This window comes from Emydura macquarii, unplaced genomic scaffold, assembly GCF_026122565.2.
Source record: "Emydura macquarii macquarii isolate MOO-44397 ecotype Brisbane River unplaced genomic scaffold, CSIRO-AGI_Emac_v2 contig_2897, whole genome shotgun sequence".
Classification (NCBI taxonomy): Eukaryota; Metazoa; Chordata; order Testudines; family Chelidae; genus Emydura; species Emydura macquarii.
Genome location: NW_027133034.1, coordinates 51,853,787 through 51,877,363, shown reverse-complemented (window position 1 = coordinate 51,877,363; position 23,577 = coordinate 51,853,787). Strand labels below are relative to the sequence as shown.

General features: G+C 40.1%; 1 protein-coding gene across 2 annotated transcripts in view; it reads left to right on the top strand.

The window, feature by feature from the left end:
• Window positions 1–23,577, top strand: part of SERINC5 (serine incorporator 5) — a 66,697-nt gene that overhangs the window by 25,347 nt on the left and 17,773 nt on the right. For both annotated transcript variants that reach the window (XM_067568583.1, XM_067568584.1), the window contains exons 3-9: window positions 9,147–9,325; window positions 9,643–9,725; window positions 13,222–13,315; window positions 14,978–15,189; window positions 17,910–18,005; window positions 19,876–20,002; window positions 22,854–22,920. In XM_067568583.1, the coding sequence (XP_067424684.1) occupies window positions 9,147–9,325; window positions 9,643–9,725; window positions 13,222–13,315; window positions 14,978–15,189; window positions 17,910–18,005; window positions 19,876–20,002; window positions 22,854–22,920 (858 nt within the window). The remainder of the gene's footprint in view (window positions 1–9,146; window positions 9,326–9,642; window positions 9,726–13,221; window positions 13,316–14,977; window positions 15,190–17,909; window positions 18,006–19,875; window positions 20,003–22,853; window positions 22,921–23,577) is intronic.

The following is a 23,577-nucleotide window of genomic DNA, read 5'->3' as shown; positions in this document are numbered from 1 at the left end:
TAAAATATTTTTACTCAAGTGCTGAAAGAAACAACAATACATCCGGGACCTCAAGCATGGGGCTTAGCGCTTGGATAACTGCTTTCCAAGCTTATGTACTGTGGTAATCATGGAGAATACAGGTCCATGTCCTATATGTGCACAAGAGGAGAGAGGAGTGCTGTGTGTGTGTGTGTGTGTGTGTGTGTGTGTGTGTGTGTGTGTGTGTGTGTGAATACTTGACTGTCCAAAAAAAAAAGGAATTCACCCAAATTTCGACTTCATTGAAAGCTTGCAGGTTGTGAAAAATACAGTTAAAAATTTAAACCACACTGAACAAATTCATAGCCCTTCATTGTCCTATTAGCAGGCAAGACTTTTTTTTTTTTTTTTTAAAAGTGGTCTTCTTGAGTTCCTATTATTGCCCACAGTTGCAAGGCTTGTCTTAGTTTTACTCCACTCAAATGCAGGAAAAGAGAGTGTGTTAAGTCTTTTTGAAAGAATAAGACACTATTCAGAGCATACCTTGGACTAGACAGGATACTGTCCTCTATTATCCAAGTGAAGCTGGTAAATCTGGAGCCATGTTTCAAGTTTGAGCCTCCAGAAAAGAAGTTATAAAAACAGCAAAGCGGACCACATGACAGTATAACATAGCACATGAATAAAATGTGAAACCAAATTAGATATTAAAAGAAATGTGGAATCTGAACCTTTATAGTTTGTTAGCTTCAAATTAATTAAATTCAGTGTAATTACTTTACATAAAATATTTTACATTCATTTAATGTATTGTTTGGTTGTTTTATTTTAATTTATTTTGCATGTATTTATTTTGGAATCTGATTACTTCATTTTAGTTTGCTATAAATCTAATATGAGCAATAATGTACAAACCCAATAATATTGGTACTGTAAAGTTTTTTTTTCAAATGGACGATCACTGTGACAAGGTAAGCAAAATAAACATTGTTTTCTTTTTTATGTTTATATAATAACAATTTATTGTTGAACATTGTTCTGTCCACCGACTGTGTGCTTAAACCAGGAGTTATTAACTCAAATCCTCAGGGCTCTCTAAGCATCCAGGTTTTTGTTCCAGCCAGCAAATAATTGTTTTTATTAAAATCTACTGGTTTGCATTGTATATAGAATTCTCATGTGCCCCAGACTTTAGTATGAATTACGACATTTACGTGTTTCATATGCAATATTAGGCAACTTAACATTTTAAAACTAAGCGTTAGTTGGTTAAAAACCTGGACTATTGGACATTTCCAAGGAGCAAAGATGAGTCCCTGTCTTAAGTAATGCCTAACACATCACTTGGAAAGTCTCACTCCTTGTCAAGAATCTTTGAGGCTGTAAATCTCACTTTTAGGGCCAGCCAGCTCTTGGCATCTCTGGATCTGCTCTTTTCTCCAGCCAGCTTCCTTTAATCTTGGCTGGTCCTGCCTTCAAAGACCTCTCCTCCGAGAGCCTGTGTCCACGTTTCTCCTTTGTTCTTCCTCTGAGTGTCTCAAACTCTCTGTGTTTAAAATCCAGAGCTAACACCAGATCTTTGTTCAGCTTTTACTGGAATTCCCCTCCTTCACCCCCTAGCCCACTGCAGAGAAATTAGATGATGCTGGGGGAAAATCAGTTTTCTCCAACCCGTTATCCCAAGGCATTCCCGTTTGAATGGGAGCCATTTAAGTTTAGTGACTCTCCATTGTCCCTGGGCTGGGAGATACCCGAGTCATCTCTTTACAGCACAAGATGGATTCCACATATGCTGAGGCTTGGTGTTCTTATTAAAATATAGGTCAACATAATTATGTTGCTTAGAGGTGTGAAAAATCCAATCCTTGAGCGATTAGCTATGTTGATCTAACCCCAGACGAATACTTCCATCTACCTTAGCCATTGTTGCTGTTCCTACAGTGACAGAAAAACCCCTTTGCTGTGGGTTGTCTGTTATGGGGTTATGTTGGCATAGCTACCGCACTGTAGTTTTGCTGCTATAGTCCCTGTAGCATAGACCTGGCCACTGGCATTCAGTGATACAGCAGTTTCGTAAAATCAACCAAAATTCCTAAATTATACATAGACAGATTCCCCAAATTGTCATAGCTCCTGACAGCATGACATATTAATTCATGAAATCTAAACTTTGTTTCCATTATAGAACAAAAATCTTTCTGCTACTTAAACAGGATGTGGATTTAATTTTCAATAATTCAGTGACATAGGATGGTAACTAGTTAGATTCTCCATGAAATAAGCATCAAGGCTGCCTTTCTGTTTGTGAGTAAGGTGTCTTAGACGTTCAGAAGAGATACTCAGCCATTGTTGCAAAAGCTCTTTCACCGCACTCTTCCAAAAGAAAGTTTGCCACTGAACACATAGTTAAAGCTGCTTCCCCGTTTAATCAGCTATTTAAATTACTAGATTGATTGATTTTATTTATTCTGTTCTGCTTGCCTGTTGTTTGTAAGGTTGACTAAAGCAGGCATATTATTCTTCCTTGACCTTTGGGCTTTTTTAAGTCACTTCAGTTTGCTAGAGTTCATGCACCATCTTAATATTGAAATGACTTGACAGGGACTAAATTTTCATTAGAGAGAAGGTGAATATAATCTTGAAGACCATGTATGTGTTTATACCAAAAATTCATAAAATCCATTTCTTAGTAGTAAGGTTTTAATACAGTTTGTGTCTCCAACAAAACAAGTCTTCTAATCAAAACAGTAAGCTGTTTCGGGGTCTGTAAGTCACCCTCAACAATTTGATTTTCAGTAATGCCAAATTTCTCTGCCTGTTCCTTTGCCTTGAAGGCTTGTCAGTAGGAAGAAATGGCACAAACAGTAGATGTTAGCATGAAGTGGAAAGATACTTGCTCTTTAAATTAAGAGTCTTTGATGTCTTTGAATGAGAAAATAAGTTTCTGCAATTAGTCTTTTTTATCTGCTCTCTAATTTAGTAATAAGCATATTCTGGGCTGTTTAAAGTTCAGTCTTCAGCAGTTAATTCAGCCCAGCCTAAACAAGGTGCCTTTTCAAATTATGTATCCAGATTGGGAAAAGGAGATGTTAATTATGGCTGATATTTAGAGGTGTTTTCAGTGAGATTGCTGAGTACTCAACACCTCAAGTCAGGCCATAAGCAAACTAATTCTCCAATATTTGCATAGGCTGACCATCTGTTTAAAAATAGAGAGCTTGGCGCATGAATTTTAAAACCTAGTCCAGTATTTTATTGGTCCGTATATCTGGTATGTGACTTTGTGCCTGCTCGATCTAATTAGAAATCAAAAACTCTTGTTAATGTTGTGAACATCCCCTTTCATATGGAAGGAATTTTACCCTTGCTGGCTCACCTTTGAAGTTTTATTGGTGGTTTTTTGGTTTTTTTTGTTTTTTTTTTGGTTGTTTTTTTTTTTTAAAGATGCCATTTGAGCTTTGTGACATCCTTTTGGGTTCTACATTGGCTGTAAATTTACCAAATCTGAAGCAGTTCTGTATCATCTGCCTTAGCAACCTATCTGTTAACTCAGTGATATCTAAGACGTTTGTTTTTGGAGGGGACAGTTACAAGTGTGAGTTTAGTGCAAACTTATTTTTGAGAGACTATCTGGTATCTATGGGAAAAAAAGAGGTGGTCCGCCTCAGCTAGGGGATTCACAAAAGTTCACCAGGGGTTTCCCTTTTAAATATTTCTGAAACTCCCTAAATCTATCTGCCTCGACTTAACCTTGGGAGGACATGGATACAGCCCTCCACTCAAAGGATTGACACTTAGAGAGTAATTTCTTTTAAAACAAATGTGTCTTTATTAAAATGCTAATTCTAATACAATTTTAAATAGAAAATCAATGTCACAAATTAAATGAGCCACTTGGGACAATACAAGACACCGTAAACTATATACCTAATGCAGCGCACCATCAAATGAGTATTGTATTGCAATTTTAGAGATCGTTATAACACAATATTTCCTTAGCACATATAACATGAATATTTAATTGCATTGTGGCATGACAAACAGTGTTGCAATATACAGCATAACAGAGAGAGAAAGAAACCCTGCATACATATGTATAAAGCCTTACTATAATGTTGTATTAGAACATGGTTTCTCAACATGTGGTACGCGTACCCCGGGGGGTACGTGAGACACAGGCAGGGGGTACCTGGGGAAAAACAGAGTAAAGGGGAGGCAGGCAGCAGTTGCCGACTTCTGGGGGAGGCAGGCAGCAGCACCCCGCTCCCAGCTGGGTTCCATCTCCCAGGTAGGAGCCCAGTGGCAGCCTCCTGCATCTCAGGAGCTGGGCTCGCAGCTGGGTGGCAGCCATTTGTGCCCAGCTGCAAGCGGAGGGACAGCTTCCAGCACCCCGGCTTGAAGGTGGTCAGTAGCCACCTGCCCACATCCCTGGGTCCCAGCCGGTGCGGAAGCTTCCTCTGCTCCAGGTCGGATTGTGTGCCAGATGGCAGCCCCCCTCCCTGGCCCAGAAAACTTGTCAATTTCACTGCTCTAGCTGAGCAGTGAAATTGACAACTATGACAGCCCCAGATTTCACCAGTTACCCTCTTTTTCTGTCTCTCACCCCTTCCTCCTCTCAAGGCTAGAAGGATTAGCTCTCAGAGTTAGAGAAGTTGGGTAACTTTCTCAAAACCTAAGAATCAGGTTATTCAAGATTTCAGAGAATCAAAGGAGTGGCAAACTAAATAATCAGTGAGTTGCCAAAGTTTGCCCTGGTTTCTGCTCTGTTGCCTGCTGACAGCAGGGACAGGAAAAATGTGCAGCTCTGTGCTGGCCATGTGGAATGGAGTCAGACTCCACCCTACTGCCCAAGTGCTCCTTCCCTCCACCCCCAGAGGCCCTGCTGCTGCTTTGTCTAAACTTGCTAGACATTTCCCCCCAAGTTTTCAGCCACTTTCTGCATCTTCCAAGTACTGCATTAAGAGTTAGTCCTCTGTGAAATGAGAAGTTGCTGAAGTACTGAATTACAAAGTGTCCCACTCTCTGCCAGACTAGAAAGCCATTAATAGATTCATAATTATAAAGCCAGAAGGGACCATCTAGTCTGACCTCCTGTGTAACACAGGCCATAGAATCTTCCCTGAATAATTCCTGTTTGGATGTTTTTCTAAAAGACATACTCTAGTTCAATCTTAATTTTTAAAAACTCCAGTGATGGAGAATCCACCATAATCATTAGGAAGTTTTTTCCAGTGGATAATTAGTCTCATAGTTAAATTGCATCTTTAATTGTTATACTTATAAAATAAACAGCAGGATCTTATTCAGGAGGACAAGGCAATAGGCCATGTTTATTGTGAATACAAAGATGTCAAAAAGCAATTGCGTGCACACACACACGTGCGCACACACACACGGTTCTAGAAAGATGAAGTATAGTTACCAGCCTCTGTTGCTTGTGTTAGTCCACTGGCTAAGTGGCTCAGACACGAGGGAGGGAGCAGGGGTCTGCCGGTTCACACCGATGCTCCTGGAGGATGATTGTAGAACCAAACCCAAAGTCCTCATTTTTTTTCTTCTTCCCCTTTTTATAGGGGTAAGCTCTTCTGCCACTCTGTGGGTTCTGCTTCATCATGTTGCATCTGCATCTTGGTGTAATTAATAATCACCCATGTTTTGCAGGCATGACCGTTGTTGTTTCGTAGTTCATCTTGTTTTCATCCTTCGAGGTGGATCCCAGGGTCATCAGGGTGGGCAGTCTTCGGCCATCTGGGTCGTAAAAGTTATCTTCACTCCCTTGAACATCTGAGGCTGGTGCCTTTTTCCGTCACTCTCTGATCTCACATACACACATCACTCTTTCATCTATTCACATCCTAATCTCTTAACATTTACTTAAAACTTGTAACTGGAAAACACAAGTGTCCTTCAGAAACAACATTTCTTTTTCTCTAAAACATTCACTGTTATTACAAAACATCCTTATTTAACATTGAATCTTTTTGTTTCAGAACATTTGCTGATGTTACTTTAAGCAGTGACCTTAAAACATATGTACTTCAACAATAGCAACAGTTTTACAGAATGATCTTTAGTAACTTCACAAACAGGATAATCAATGACCAGATGTTAATTTCGGATAATTAGATGGTGGTTTCAGACGAACTTATCAATAATGGACAGATCACTCAATGTGCTCAAAATGCAAAGCCTCACAGAGACTGCTGTCGTGGTTTGTCATGTACCAAAAGAATAAGGGTATTTTACATAGAATCAATATAACAGAATCAAGCTTTGGGCCTGCATAATTATAATCTGAATTTGTCTAGCTTTAACTTGCAGCCATTGCATCTTGTTATACCTTTGTTTGCTAAATGGAAGAGCCTTCTATTTCAAACTTCTGTTCCCCGTGTAGGCACTCACGGACCGATCAACCATTGACAAAGAGAAGGTTAAGTTAAATAGCTTGAGCTCCTTGTGACTATCAGTATAAGGCATGTTTTCGAGTCCTTTGATCATTCTCATGACTCTTCTTTGAACCCTTCAATGTATCAACATCTTTCTTGAATTGTAGACACCAGAACTGAACACAGTTTTCCACAAGCAGTAGCACCAGTGAAATAAAGAGGTAATATAACCTCTACTCCTACTCCTGATTCCCCTGTTCATATATCCAAAGATAACATTAGCCCTTTTGGCTACAGCGTCGTACGGGGAGTTCATGATTAATTGATATCCACCATGACTCCAAAGGACTTGGCAGAATTACTACTTCTCAGGATAGTCTGCCATCCTGTAAGTGTGGCCTACATTCTTGGGTCTTAAGTGCATGGCTTTACATTTGGCCACATTAAAGTGCATATTGTTTGCTTGTGTCCAGCTTACCAAGTGATCCAGATCAATTCTGTATCAGTGACCTGTCCTCCACATTATTTATTGCTTCCCCCAATTTTTGTATAATCTGCAAACTTTGTCAGTGATGGTTTTATGTTTTCTTCCAGGACGTTGATTAAAAAATTTAAATAGCACAGGACCAAGAACTAGTCCCTGTGGGACCCTGCTAGAAACGCAGCTGCTCAGTGATCATTCCCCATTTATAATTACTTTTTGAAACCTATCAGCTAGCCAGTTTTTAATATACTTAATGTGTGCTTTTTTTTTTTTCATTCTAGTTTTTTAATTAAAAAGGTTATGCAGTACCAAGTCAAAAGTCCTAAAGAAGTCCAAGTATATTACGTCACCAATACTACCTTTATTGACCAAACTTTGTAATCTCATTTTAAAAAAACAGTTAGTTTGACAAGATCTACTTTCTATAAACCCTTGTTGATAAGTATTAATTAGGTTGCTCTCCTTTAATTCTTTATTAATTGAGTCAGCTGTTGCACCATTTTGCCTGGGATTGATGTCAGTCTGATGTGTCATCGCATTTACCCTTTTGAAATATTGGCACAAATTTAGATTTAAATTTAGATTTATTCCAGTCCTCTGGAATTTCCCCAGTGTTCCAAGACTTACTGAAAATGAACATCTATTTTCTACAGAGCTCCTCTGCTAGCTCTTTTAAAACGCTCAGATGCAAACTACCTGGACTTGCTGACTTTAAAATGTCTGACTTTCATAGCTGCAGTTTAACATCCTCTTGAGTTACCACTGGAATGGAAAGTATTTTCATTATATGATATGACGTTACCCTGCTTTTTCCCAAATACAGAACAGAAATATTTATGGAATACTCTTGACTTTTCTGCATTACCGTGGATGATTCTATCATGTCTATCTAGTGGTGGACCTAAACTATGAAGATTATTTTTGTTCCTAATACACCTCCAAAACTCCTGATTGTCTTCAATTCTGCATTGCCATAGTCATCTGATCTATTAACTTCCTGTTGCAGAACTTTAAAAAAAAAAAAAAAAAAAAAAAAAAAACACCTCTCATTTGGACATTTTGGACATTTTTTGGTTATCTGGCATGTGGATTTGTTCCTGGTGGCAGAGGTTTATGGGTATGACTCTCCAAAGAAAGCAAATACACCAACCCTTCATTTGTAAACTCCTGTCACCCATTTTTGTTCACTCGTGTTCTACTTGCTCAAGTAATCTTGTTTTGCATGTCATTCCAGCCATGTTCTGAAAGTATTTGGAGGTGAAACTCTTTCAAGAGTCACAGTATGGCTTGAATCTAATAATCCATTCTTCAATCCATTTGCGCTCTGATCTTTTCCGTTTTGCTTATCTAGTTGTCTGATGGGATCAGCAGAGACCAGCATTCTTCCTTTCTCAGAGTTGTAATGTTTCTATATGTAGGGTATTTATCTACAACCTCAATATGCTTCACAGACTCCTTTCCCTTACTTGAGATCATCCTTGGCTGAGCAGCTGCTGAATTTATTTTTTCCATCTTGTTCCTGTTCTGAAGGGAACATTTTGCCAGGGCAAAACACTGTGTGCGTCAATCTCTGTCCATGTAAGAAAGGTGAACTAATGATCCCCACTCACATCTGATGGTGTATTGCTCTACAAGTCTCATCGGTTCAGGTTGGTGGCTCTGAGGATACAGAGAGACTTCAGTTTCCTTGAAACTAGTGGTGTTCCAGCCATTTAAATCCTTTTATTTGGGGTCTGCCCTAGCTGTGGGGTGGAGGGTGAGGTCCAGTCTGCATACAGAGACACTGCACAAATGGATAAAAAGTCATAGAAATCTGCTTTTCAGGAGACATTTCCTGAATATTCGCGGTGAGCCTCTGAGGCCAGAATGTGTGGCTATTTGTTTTCTCTCTTTCTCAGACTTCGGGCAAGGCCTCTAAGGCAAATATTTAACAAAGGGGGAAAGGGATGGAATTTTCCTACCTTTCTGGTAATTTATTTTTTAAAAAGAATTATGGTGTTAATCTCCCTTAAAAAGTGGTGGGGAGAAGGGGATTGTTCCCTTTCATGCCCTACTGAGGCATTTGAGAGGAATTTAGTAGTTGTCAGTTGTGGCTCCAGACTTCTAATCCTTTATAATCTATGCACCACCTCATCCGTTGTACGTAGTTTACCCCTCAGTCCAGCCTGATGTTTCAGTGACTCTGAACCATAACTTTTAAGTGTGAAATGTATCCAGTCAGCTATATACATGTAGACTATATGCATGCAATTTGCTTAATTATGGTGAATCTTGTGTTTTATGTTTAATTGTTTCTAATTGTGTGTGTTTTTCAGATTCCTTTTTATGAGCACATCTGCAAAGGTATTCAGGCAGGTGAAACGTGTGAGAAGCTAGTGGGATACTCTGCAGTTTACAGAGTCTGTTTTGGAATGGCATCTTTCTTCTTTATCTTCTTCTTACTTACCATCAACATTAAAAATAGCAAAAGCTGCCGAGCATATATTCACAATGGGTAAGTTTAGTTTGCTTATTTCCCCTCTTCTAAAATCAAGCAATAAATTATATTCCCTGTGTAGTGCAGTGCTAGATTTCCTTACTGCATTTTTCAGTTTATATATAGTGTTGTTTATTTTGAGTTTGTTTGACAGATGTACCTAAGTGTGTATAAATGAATTCTAAGTTGCATTCAGCCTGGTAGTGATTCTTTTGTATCATAGAAAAGTAACCATTACTTAAGGCACAACTGTCCTGTGGAAGAGACAGAACTCAAATTAAAGATCTTCAACCTATTTTATAAATAGATGATTCCACTTTGGTTTTGTCTTCCAGGTTCTGGTTCCCTAAGCTTTTAGTTTTAGCAGCAATGTGCTCAGGAGCTTTCTTCATTCCAGATCAAGACACCTTCCTCAATGGTACGATTTTCTTTCTTTTTGTATATACACTTTCCATTCCACTTTGAATGAGTGCCTGTGATCTTAATATTGGAGACAAGATGGCTATCTCAATATTCCTTATTACTGTAAAACAATGACAGTGCTGGTAGCTGAGTGAATGGATGGGGTTGGCTTAGTTGTGTAAGGCTACTTTCACTTCTTCCTTAATTTTGTATATCTAGTTAAGAATATTTTTAACATGTTATGTACACATTCCCAGGGCAAGTGTGTGAACAAAAAAACAAACTTGTGCTGCCTTGCAAGCTTTTGGATTTACAAGTAGAGAGCCATAATGAGTGCGAAGAAATTAGTAATTTAGAAACGTACAAAAATATGTTGGTTTGTCTGGCTGACATAATTAGCTTTATGTAGTGGTCTTGTAGCTCTGTTGGTCCCAGGATATCATTGTTAATAGAAGTTGGCCCAATAGAAGATACTACCTCACCCGCCATGTCTGTATAATTAGCTCTGTCCTAGTCAGCTGGATACCATTATTTGCAACAGAGAGAGTTTGTTCTGTTCCTAAGGTGGTACAGTCAGCCAAATAACACAAAACATAAAGCTCACTGGACTCCTCTCTTGAAAACATGCAGTGACTAATTAATTAATGAGATATTAATGAGATAAAGGATCTCGTAATTTGCTTAGTTTCCAAACTGCTTACATCTAATAGTATAAACTTAGCTTTCTTGCTGCAATGCTGTATTGCCAATTATTTATTGTGGATCCTGTACTAGTGTCTGAAGCCATTTTTGTTAATTGGGAATATACGTTGGCAACAGTCATTGTCACTAACTCTGGTAGAGTGGTTTGAGAAGGTTTTCTTAATCATGTGTAAATACCAGCTTTGGGTGAGATTTTTTTTTTTTAAAAAAACTTTAGGGAGTTCGGAGCAAAAGTCCCACTGAAAGTCAGTGGGATTTGTGCTCCTAAATCCTTTAAATCATTGAGGAAAACCTCCCCCTTCAGCCATTTAGATTAATTTTAGGGAAGACGAAAGAGGTTGGATTGATAGCCCTGAAGATAGAAGTCCTCTCCATAGAAAAGATGCATCAAGGGCCAGTACAAGTTGTTCCACCTCCCTGACTGTAGGAGTGGGAGCATAGTTCAGCATCTGTATACTTAGACTCTTTGGGGTTCACTAAGGGCACAAACAGGGCTAAGCTGTAATGGTGTCTCCTGTGCTGATTATGTATTTTTATAGGAAGTATCTGAATTGTTTCCCTGGTGCCAAGTCCTTTAATCGCTTCTCCTGCTACTCAACCCCCATTCCTGAGGGGACTTCTGAGATTCTCTCCCTCTTGTCTTCCTATTTAAAAAAGAAACTTCACTGCAGTGTGGCAAGGAGCAGCGGCAGTCTTGTTAGATTTTTGTGTTGGCATCTCTTCTCTTAGAACCTTCCCACTCCTACAAAAAACATATTTTGCATAGGCCACCAAACAGCTTATTTTAGTTTTTTGTTTGAATTTGCTACTAGCCTGGGCCAGATTCAGTTTGATGGTCTGGAAGGGTTCCCAATCCACTGAATCATCCAGTTGCATGAGGCTGAAGTTGGTTACATATTCCTTGTTCCTTAATCTTTCAACACTGACTGTACTCAAAAGAGATGAAATTCGGGAATGCTTAGTATTTGGATGCATTCGTGATTCCAGGTCCTCCTCAGTGATCCTTTCCACTGGACTGATTCTCTCCAGCAACACAAGGACTGTTGATTTGAGCATGAATAAGTGGAGAAAAAATAGCTCTCGAGTCAGTACAAAAACTGCATATCTCTAATCTTTTTAGATGATTCTAGGGAAACAACACTTCTCCTCCCAGTCCTAGTTCTTGATTTCTGTGCAAAGCTATGTTTGCTCATGGAACAATGCACTAATATTCCCCCCCCCCCCCCCCCCCCCCCCAAAAAAAAAAAAAAAAGAAAAGCCAGAATGTCTTTGGGGAGGGTGTTTGGTAGTTCCTTCAATCCCCTCTCCAATCAGGAGGCTTCTGCTACTCGCTCTACCTCAGGAGGTTTCTGTAGCTCTTCCTCTCTGTCTTCCTATTTAAATAAAAAGTAGATATATTACCACTGCTCCCTGCCCCATAAGTTTGGCTGGGGAGGCACCATGTGCAATTGTATGGTTTGTATGGCCCTAGTACTAGCTCTGTGTTTGCGTGCACACTAGCTGCAATTTAGCCTTCCCTGGTGGGTATGGTTCTTACCTGGAGCTTGGAGGTTTTCTGCTCACTGGGTGCGGGTGAGGGGCCTATCAGTCTTCTCCCTTCTCCCTCACACTCTCACACACAGCCATTCCACACGTACAGTTTTGTACTCAGCTTTGCTGACATTCTAAAAAAACCCAAACCAACCCTACATGCTCATTAAACTAGTACATCTTCTAAAAACTGACAAATTGATGACATACTTGTGTACTTTCAGTCTAACAAACCATAATGCTCCAGTACAACAAATGTATACAACTCACTCAGCTGTGAGTAATATAAACTAACACCAATATTGCTCAGCTCTTACAAGCAAAGGTAATTTCTCCTTGCAAAATACGACACTAGGTCACAGTTAAAGTTTACTGGCACATTTCCCAGTTATAAATTATTAGTGAGGACAGCTGACTGTCTGTAGTTATAGCCTAAGGATCAAATGTTAAGTGAGAAAAGGCCCCTTTACACTCCTGTATTGTTATACGCATTTATAAGCTATAGAATTTACGACGACTACAAATGGGCCTTTAGATAGCCACACACACTTCCTTTACAGCCCTTAGTTTTGCATGAAAATCTGGAGCGTGGTCAGGATGCGGATTGTCACTGCTATTTGAGTGGTCAAAGAATTATCCAAATGTATCTTGTGGTGACCCAAAGGCTGTTTTGTCTTTTATGTGTTCACAGCCAATCTTGATTTAAATCTTTTTATTTAAACCATTCATAGGTGAGTGAGGAGGGTTGTGGTAGCTATGAGAGTGTCTCAGAACACTCTGTTTCCTACAAATATGTGTAAATAAGTTCTCCCTTATTTTTACATGGTAAATCTGTGTAAATCTGAATCTATAGCGATAGTCATTTTCAGCTCCCAGGTCCCCACACTCAGCAATTTTAGGTTTTAGGACTTCAGTGAACTGAATTCATGGCTTTTTTGCACCATATACCAAGATTTCAGTAGTTTCTCTCCATATACAGTAACTATTCTCCACAAAAAATTCTTCAGGTCAGTGAACTTGTAGTGGATATTTTAGATTGAAGGTGTGGAGTGCCGTAAACTGAATCTTATCCATCAATTAACTGAGTTAGACCTAAAGTTGCATTGGTCTTTCAGATGACCTGTGCCATCTTCAGGTCGCTAGTCATGGTTAATGGAGATGTCATGATGAGCTATATAATGGTTTCACTGCATAGACTTCTGCCCTGAGACCACAAAGCTGAGGTTATCTGGGCCCTCACGTGCAGCATCATTGGAAATGGACGTGTTTTTCCCTTGCAGCATGGCGCTATGTAGGTGCAGTAGGAGGATTCCTTTTTATAGTCATTCAGCTTATCCTGCTTGTGGAGTTTGCACACAAATGGAATAAAAACTGGTATGTGTCTGACAAGCAATCATTTGTATAATGTATTGTAGTGCAATCCTTCTTTAAATGCATGTTTTTATTAACAAAAAATTAACCACAGTATTTAAAAATACCCTGTATGCTATTTTTATGATGGCAGGCAACTATATTTAAGGAAGGTACAGTACTCCCCAACCCTCTGAGTCCTTTTCCTACTCTTTACCCATTCTCCTTCTTCCCCATCTTGGATGCCATTTCTCTCCCCTTTATTTACAGCCTCTTGTTGCTTTGTACTTGATTAAAATAGTTCTACTGCCAATAGATAGTAATAGTGCCGCAAGGGTCCCATCATTTAAAGCCTCTTCCCTTTTGTATTGGTATAAGCATTTTTAGTTGGGAACAGAATGGTGCAAGAGGATAAAACTGACTGGATCCACACAGCATAGCCACAAGCCTCGAGCAGGGATGTAAACTGGTGGATCCTGTTTGTTTTCATGCAAACTTATAGCTACACCTCAGACCAGTTTTTAAATAAGAGCCGAGCCACTTGTTCCCACCAAACTCTGCAACTTTCCTTGATTGATCCCCTTGCCCAGCTTCTTTGTATAGGCTTGATTTCCCATTTGTGTAGCTTTGGCACCTTCCTTCCCTGCCCCATTAATATTTTAGAACTCTTAAATCCATGCACGAACACACAATCCCCTCCCTTTAGCTCCTCCTTGCCCCTCCATTCCTCTGTCTTCCTCTGTTCTTTTCTTGTCACAGTTGTCCCATTAGCTTCTAGGAAAGGTTTTAAACCCTCTGCTTTCTCCCTTTTCTCCTCTAATAACAGTTTTCATGGGGATAGGGTGAAATATGTCCCCTTGTAACTGAACAACCACTGCTGCCAATAATTAACTGTAGCAAAATCCCAGTGCTGTTGGTCTGGAAGTCTCCTCTCAATCAGAAATGGCATTTAACTCAAAGACACCATCTGCATTACAGATGGTCTTGTAAACCATTTGCAAATCACTTCTGCCCTATCAGCACAGACAGCATCACCCAGTACAGTCAGGGTACCTGATACTTTGTTCCCCCAAGATCAGTTTTTGGGGTGAGGGTGGGCGGGGGTGGGGGGTGGGGGATTCAGTAAAACTTGCAGGCTACGTAGAGCCAAAAGAGGAGAGAATGGCTGACTGGGCAAAACTGTTGTAGTGGTAGGGGAGTAAGAATAGCTGCGATGTATTTATGTAATGGAAGAACTCCACTAACGAGCTGGGACCCAGAAGGGTCCTCATTGGCTCCAGCCAAGGGAATCCCTATAGTGGCTAGAAGCCAGGATTACAATCGTCTGTCAAAGATTTGCAGATGGCTCAGTCTAAGCTGTTCCAAGTTTTCAGAATCTTGCAGGCTCTAAAACATCAAGGTAATTTTCACAAATAGAGCCTGCTAAGTCTTGATATATGATCAACACTAGCATCGTGGAATGTTTTATAGATCCTGGTGATAGCATATGAATCTAGCAAGGCAACTATATTTTTTAAATGTCCAGAAGTCACACTGCTGAAATAACGTACGTACTACAGAGAGCAAAATGCTGCCTTTTGTGCAGCTCAAATGGTCAGATAAGCTATCTTAATAAGGAGTGTTTATTAAAAGACTTGTGTTTAATATTTTTTCTATAGCCAAATATATTTTCTTTCTTACAAACAGGACTGCACGGACGACACATAATAAACTGTGGTATGGCTTACTAGCTCTGGGCACGCTCATCTTGTACTCCATTGCTGTGGGAGCCCTGATTTTGATGGCTGTCTTTTACACACGCTCTGAGGGCTGCATGTACAACAAGATCCTGCTTGGTGTAAATGGTGGCCTGTGCCTCCTTATTTCATTGGTAGCCATCTCACCCTGTGTCCAGAGCCGTAAGTATACTTATTAAATCTTTGTCTGCTGTGTTTGTGTTTTGTTTTGAGATGGGATACCTTGAGAGTTCTTTGGAGCTACTGCTTAGGGACTTCGCAAGGCTGATGTCATCAGGAGTAATGATGCTGTGTGTGTACACTTCACTCTGTTTTGATTTAGCTTTCATGTCTAGAGCCCTGCGCGGATACAGATATGTTCATCTGTATCCGATCTGCAGGAATAAACTTTTACCCAACTGCATTCCACCCTCCCTCTTTTAGATTTACCCCCATCCACACATCAGCTGTTCTGGAGCCAGCAGCCCTCCATCAGCAGTTGAGCCCCTGCCACCCCAAACAGCTGATGAGCACTGCCAGCTGCCTAACAGCTGATCAGCCCCACCCTCTAGCCTAACAGCTGATGGGCTGTTGAGCCTTGCCAGCAGCTTGACCATCTGACTGTGATCCGCAAGAAATGGTCCATGGATATAAAGCGGATATCTGCAGATTTGCTATTCATGTCAGTCTGTCTCCATAAAATCCATACCCACCCCCTCACTGCTGCATGTCACTAAGCATAACATCACACACAGACAGCATAAAAGTAAGGATAAAAGGATAAAAAACAAGGGTGATGTCATGGTAAGTGTCTACTATAGACCACCTAACCAGGCAGAAGAGATGGATTAGTCTTTTTAAATTAAAAAAAAACAAAAAAAACCATTCAAATCACAAGACTTGGTGGTACTGGGGGACTTCAACTGCCCAGACATCTGTGGGAAAATAATACCACAGGGCACAGATTATCTAGCAAGTTATTGTAATACTTTGGCGACAACTTTTATTAGAGACGTGGAGAAAAGTGACTAGGGAAGAGGCTATTCTCGATTTCATTCTGAGAAACAGGGAGGAACTAGTTGAGGATTTGAAGGTGGAAGGCAGCTTGAATGAAAGTGATCATGAAAAGATGGAGTTCCTGATTCTAAGGAATGGTAGGAGGGAAAACAGCAGAATAAAGGCAGTGGATTTCAAGAAGGCAAAGTGTAGCAAACTCAGAGAATTAGTAGGTAAAATCCCATGGGAAGCAAGTCCAAGGGAGCAAAAAGAGAGTTCAGGAGAGTTGGCAGTTTTTTAAAGAGAGAGGCAGTAACAGCACAAGAGCCAACTATCCCAATGCATAAGAAAGAGAGGAAAAATGGTAAAAGACCATCCTGCATTAACTAGGAGATCTTCAATGACCTGAAAATCAAGAGTTATACAAAAAGTGGGAACTAGGTCAAATTACGAAGGATGAATATAAAAAAACCCCACAAGCATGCAGGGACAAACTTAGAAAGGCCAAGGCAAAACACAAGATTAAACTAGCTAGGGACATAAAGGGTAACAGAAAACATTTTACAAATATACGAGAATCAAGAGGAAGACCAAGGACAGGATAACGTACTGTGACAGGATAACATACCTAGACAAACACACTATAAGGTGGGTACTCAACTGGTTGGAAAAGCGTACTCAGAGAGTAGCTATCAGTGGTTCACAATCAAGCTGGAAGGGTGTATCGAGTAGGATGCTGCAGGGATCTGGGTCCAGTTCTATTCAATATCTTCATACATAACTTGGATAATGGAATAGAGAGTACACTTTGCGGATGATACCAAGCTGACCTACAAGGGAAGTTTGAAAAAATTGGGTTTATTTAGTATGGAGAAGAGAAGATTGAGGGGGGACATAAGTCTTCAAATATGTAAAAGGTTATCACTCTCCTCTTTATAAATTGTTCTCCTTATCCACTAAAGACAGGACAAGAAGGGGCTTAAATTGCAGCAAGGGAGATTTAGGTGAGACATTAGGAAAAACTTCCTAACTGTACGGGTAGTTAAGCACTGAAACAAATTACCTAAGGAGGTTGTGGAATATCCATCATTGTCTCACGTGCTCTTAAAAACCTCTAAACACCTGTCAGGGATGATCTAGATGATATTTAATCCTGCCCCAGTGTGGGGGACTGGGCTACATGACCTATTGAGGTCCCTTCCACTCCTACATTTCTGTGATTTCTATGATAAGCATGCCCATATCTTTGATATAATTCCTGATAGGCTGGCCACAGAGCAGAGGTTTCACACCCGTAGACATTGCTAGGTATTGAACCACTTAAGCCACCTTTGCTGTAATGATATGGTTAAGAGAATAGCATTCAAACCCATTAACTTCTTATTTAATGCTCATTTCTCACTCAAACAGTTGCCATCTATTTGTTTTTGAGACTAGAGCAGGAACAATTAACAACCATTCTAATTTTTGTTTTTTCACATCACACTGTTTTTCAGAATTAACTTTTTGTGTGGCATCTTTCATGCACTGAGACTGGAAATATACCAGTACTTCAAATAGTTTCAAAGTTAAATGATGATAGGCAATTATAGCTATTGTTAAGTCTATCCAGGTGTAGATACTGTTTTTGAGCTTAGTAAGGTTGGTCAGAACACAGTATTTATTTCTTACTGATTTGGGGATCTTAACGTCCCTGGAGCAGCCAGTGGAGAAAGATGTATGGGATGTTTCTTTCTGTCCTTCAGATGAAATACATCTAATCTGTCTGGAAACTTTCTAAAGAGCATTGGCAAAGGATTAAATATTTCCCATGTCAAAGAGATTTTCATTACTTGAATTTGGTTATTGCTTTTCAGTTTGTTAAAGCTCATAAAAATGCTTCAATCTCTGACCTTTTTTCTCTAAAGGCCAGCCACACTCCGGTTTGTTGCAGTCAGGAGTTATCAGCTGCTATGTCATGTATCTCACTTTCTCATCTCTGTCAAGCAAACCAGCAGAAACTAGTAAGTTATCTTGAGCTTTATTGATCTCCTTTGAGGCATGCTACATCAAAAATGAATGTGTTCAGGCCTTTAGATTATCATGCCAAATAAATCCTGCATGGTCATGAGTTTAATACTGGTGCTGGTTTTGGCAGAAGAGATCAGAAGAGTATGTAGGCCAATGCATACAATACCAAGCAGGAAGATGTATATCCTTCTTTAGTTACAGATTGGACACTTTTGTTTGCCCCTTTTTCACTTCTAACCAGTAGATTCCCCCCTCGCCCCCCAACCCAGTTGCTACTTTAGCTGCCATTACAATAAGATCTCTTGCTTTCCTCTTATAATTGAGGTGCTGGATTGGTTCCATGGTCTCAACTAACAATAAAGCAAATCTTTTGTTTCAAGAGCATTTAGTAGTACTGCAATTGCTGTTCACATAGAATAAAAAATTAAGATTAATCCTAACCAGATATGTTGGGAATGCTTGTACTTCTTCATATGCATACTAACTCGAATGCATTGTGCCTAATATTTACAGAGCATCTTCAGATGCCAAAACACCTTGTTACAGTTTTTCTAATATTGGGCTCTTTTAAGTTCGGTTTAATCTCTCCATTTTTTTCTCTCAAGAAATTCATTTTTGGAATCTATCAAATGGGTGAATCTAGAGAACAAAGAAACATTTTTCAAGTTCTAAAATAGATTTCTATGATTCAAATGAATTGCACTAAAATCTTTCCTTTAACCTCTGTAATTTAGGTTAGTCTTGGTAAGAATTGCTTCCTTTTTATTGGAACAACAGTAACTAGAAAAAGAACTCTGAGGAAGTACTTAGCGATGTGCAGACTCTCATTTGTCTGGGCTGTCCCACCTGTCAGAAGGAGAGTTGGAGAATTACATGCGCTGGTAAATCTGAATGACAGACACCCAGTTTATAGGCAAGAAAACTTACATTAACAATGTATGCTGCTAAAGTGTCTTGATTTGGTGAAAGCCGCACTTCAGTCAGGTGGATTTAAAATTGGTTTTGGAATTTGATATATATAAAAATAGGGGGGGAAATCATAGTATTAAATAAATCTAGTGTATTAGTAGTTTTGCTAATGATTAAAACATGCAACATCTGTACTAATGGAGGATGAGTGCAAGTGTGGTTATTACATTTGCAAGAGCATTTACTGTGCAGGTAGATATTAGAAATATGCCAGCCCTTGGCTCAAAGCAGATATATTTGTCAAGCAAGAGTACCAGTACTTTGGGACACCTAGGGCGATGCTGGCAATTTGCCAGGAGCCTGAGGGCGGCAGCTAACTTGCATGCATTTTAAAATAAAATACGCCCATAACCGATGTAGTTCTTTGTCCTCAGTGCATCATTTCAGTAGGGTTGCCACAGGCCATATCTTAAACCTCCATTGCGTCTATATTTGGCACTTGGGCTGCCTTTAAAAAAACCCTTGTCTTAAACAGACGTAGTAAAGGATAATGTGACCACAGCTTTACAAACAGTAATCTATTTATAATGTGTAGATATCATTTAAATTTCTTCGAATATCACTTGGCCCTCCAAAATGGGGAGCAGGGAGGCAGAAGAAGGTGGTGAAGTGTTGGTGAACTGCCCAGCAGACAAGCTGGGATTTAACTACTACCCCATGGCCTGACATTTCTCCATGCTGTCCTTGTGAGCGAGCAAGGGGCTGAAGTTGATTATAGTTCTGCCCTTTAAGAAACAGCACATCTGGCAAGTCTAATTTTTGATCTCCTAGCCTAGATAATCTAAAAAAAACCCAAAATGTTCTTGATGTTTCAAGTAACAAATTAGCCTAAGTATTTACTTTAATCTGAAGTCAGATGAGCCTCATTAATTATGTTTATTTTGTTTTTTGAAGTCCTGGATGAGAACCATAAGAACATTACAATCTGTGTACCTGACTTTAGCCAGGGCTTGCACACAGATGAGAACCTGGTTACTGGATTAGGCACTACCCTTCTGTTTTGTTGCATTTTATATTCTTGGTAAGTCTGGGGTTTGTTTGTTTGTTTTTTTTAAAGTTACCCTGATGTAAATGAAATGTGGTGATAATTCAGATTAATATTTTGTGTGTGCAATGCAAATACAAAGTATTTGCTAGAAATAGAATTACGCTAAAGAAAGGCAATTAATCTGATTAAACATTTCCCAACAATCCCAGAGTAGCTGGATGTTTCTTCTAAAATGATCGTGATTAAAACCGTTAACTTTGAAACCTAATGATGATTTAGCATTTTATAAAAACATACCTCCTCCACTGGTGGAAGAAAAACTTCCAAGCATGAACTAATGCAGTATTGCCTTCCTGAGTCTGCAGACAGAACTGGTTAATGTGTCTGATTGCAAACTCGGGAAGACAACGCTGCCTTTATTCACTATTGAAAACTTTCTTAATCATCAAGACCAGAAACGTCACTTTTTCAACCAAGTTTTAAATTCTGCCAAAAGTACTTTCAAATAGTAGCTTCTCTAACAGTCACTTGTATTGAACATGGTTTGTGGTTTTAGCTTGTGGTTAACTGCAGGGGTAGTGTGGTGTGGTTCTCCATCTGTAGTCGCCTAGATAAAGGACCAGTCTAATAAACTTCCTAAATGCTATGTGCATAATGAATTGAGATACTTCCTTCACATGTATGTGCTCAAACACCTCTGATGTCTGAGAATCTGAATGAGAATTGACCAGAAGCCATCATGAAATTGATTAGACCATTTAGTTGCCATGAGAGAAATGAAGGAAAAAAAAAAAAAAAAAAAAGCACATAGAGAAAAGTAACTTAGATTTTTTTTTTAATTTTAATATTTTATTATTGCTGGTCAGTAATATAAAGGGTGGTTTTTGTAATCCAGTGAAAGACACTTCGTGTTTAGAAAAGACTTTTACCAGGCAATCTCTTTAAAGACAATGATTTATTTTTAATATTTAGCTCAGCTGAAGAATAAATACGTTGTTGTAGAAAGAATAAATACAAACTAAATAGCTGCCCTGGAGCAGCAGTAACATGCTCATTTTAAAAATGATTTGAAATGCACGTAATATTGAAAAGGTTTTGAAAGGGATTTCTGCTTTTTGTCTGTGGGTAGAGGGAGGTGTGACTTGTTTTATTATGCTCCAAAACAGGCTGTTTGCAGTGGCAGTGAGACTGCCTCTGAACAAGGGGGTACATCCAATCCTAATATCTGGGGAAACCAGGCTGCCTTGGTATTTCTTATCAGACCTGGATCTGGCCACATCAGTGTGTGCATTTGTGATATCCAGGTTATATTATTGCAGCGCTTACCTGGGAATGAACCAGGGAAAATCTCCTGAATGCTTAGCAACACAAATTGCCATGCAGCCGTAACCCCAATGCTCTGATCTTTGCACCTGCTCCCCACTGAATGAGTCCGGTTCAAAGTTTCCATCCTCCAAGAATTTGGCTTTAGCTGCCAATGCCACCCCAAAATAGCTGTCTTAGAAGACGTGGTGCAACCAGTGCTCCCTTCTGGAGGAACGACACTACCCTGGTAACTTCTATTGGGCATGGATCTTGCCATGAATCCATATATCCAAGTTTGATTATTGCAATGACCTCCTATTACATCAACTTCCCATGGGAACAATGAATGCTTTCAATCAATAGGGAAAGATTTGAGAGTGTGGAAGACAGAATTTTTGGAGGCGTTGAAACTAGGCTATGGAGAATTCCCTCAGGAAGAGCAGGACCACAAACAAATACCACCATGTTCAGAACTAAATGAGACACTCATTTCTTTGATGTGGCTTCCTTGGAATGAGACCTACACTCTTGTTTTCTGTAAATGGTGGGAAGAAAACAAGAGGGAGAGAATGCTATTCTATTGCTAAATGTTTCAGAAGGGCTCATTTACTGCAGTGCTGGGGCCCATGTAAATGCGTAGAGAGAGATTTGTGTTAACATTTCAGTGTGGGCAATGGAGAGTTTGCACAACATAGCTTGAAAAAGAGGAAGGATGACTAAGAGCTGATTTCAAAGAAAAGTGGGGTGGAAGCTGGTAAGGATCCCCCAACAGATGAGACTTTACAGGAACTGGAATGCTTGATATAGTCTTCCTAGTAAATAGCTTATAAATACTGATTATTTCTGTCAGCTAATTATGAGTTTGTCATATCTACAAAGCTGTGACTGGTTTTCATTATAGGATTGATCAAATTAATTGCTGTAAAACTAGTCTGGAACAGCAAAACACCAGTCATACGTAGCAGGGGAGAGCCTGTTCTGCAAAGCAGATCAGTGCACTTAGCTGTTATGTTGATTGGTTTCTGGTGGCATTGACGTTAATATAAGTGGTCTAGGTTTTTTAAGTTCATGATTACGGAATGAGTCAGGCAGTGATTGTCTGTCCTGTAGGTTTCTACTTGCACAGAATAAACCTTTCACAGACTTAGCACTTGACCCTACAACCTGTGTCATCATTTACTTCATTGGATGCGGGACTGGGCCCTTATGGTGTGTCTACACTGCAGCTGGGAGTGAGGCGCCCAGCTCGGGTTAGACAGATTGGTGCTAGGTTCGTTTGAGCTAGCACGCTACACACAGCAGTGTGGCTGTTGTGGCTCTGGCAGACATTTGGGCTAGACACCCAAGCTCAGACCCAGGGGCTTGAGCACAGACTTAAGAGCCTGAGAGGTAGCTTGAGCCACAGCGCCCACAGAGCTATTTCTAGCACTAACTGGAGCCCCACTAGCATGAGTCTGCCTATCTGGGCTGGGAGGCTCACTCTGACGATCAGTGTAACTGTACCCCTAGAAATTTCTCAGCATCACAGGAAACATATATTGAATGGTATGCCTCTGTGCTGTCTTCTCTTTGATCCTAGTTTGACCTCAACAACACGCGCAAGCTCAGAAGCGCTGAGAGGAATATATGCAACGCCTGAGACTGAAGTGAGTTAACTTTCCCCTGTACTATAACAGACTGCTTCTTCCCACCATGCCATCTCGGTGCCGACTTTCATTCTGTCTGTCTTCTGATCGTATGTATTCTTAATTTAGAATTTGCGACTAGAACTTTAGAAGGATGGTATTAAAAAAGGGTCAACTGCCTCTTTAGCAACCCCTTGTGGCCACAAGTGGCCCTGCAGCCCTCTGCCTCTGTTTCCCTTCTTCAGGGCCCCTTAAGAACTCCATACAATACTTCTGTAGTTCCACAATGCCCTTCTATGGGGCTGGATTTATTAGAATAATACAATCATTCCCCAGATATAGTTCTCAAATCCCCATCAAGTCTGTGCTCCCAGCCTTCCTGCTGGGGGTTCTCCGAGGTCTTCCTTGGCTGGAGCCTACTCATGCCCAGCAGTGTTTGTGTTTCTCAATTCCCCTTCATAATTTAGGGTTCTGCTGCAGGAGTTTGCTCACTTCCAGCCACCATTCCCTGCCTTGGCAGGTCTCTGCTGAAATCTCTCCCTTCAGGTTCACTTTGGTGTCTTCTCCCTGAGCAATCCCCCCTTCTTCGGCTTCCTGCTGCATTTCATAGGGTAATCAGCTGATCCCTGCTCAGGTGTGCCTCCTGAATAACTAGGGTTGGCTGGCTCCAGGCCTAAC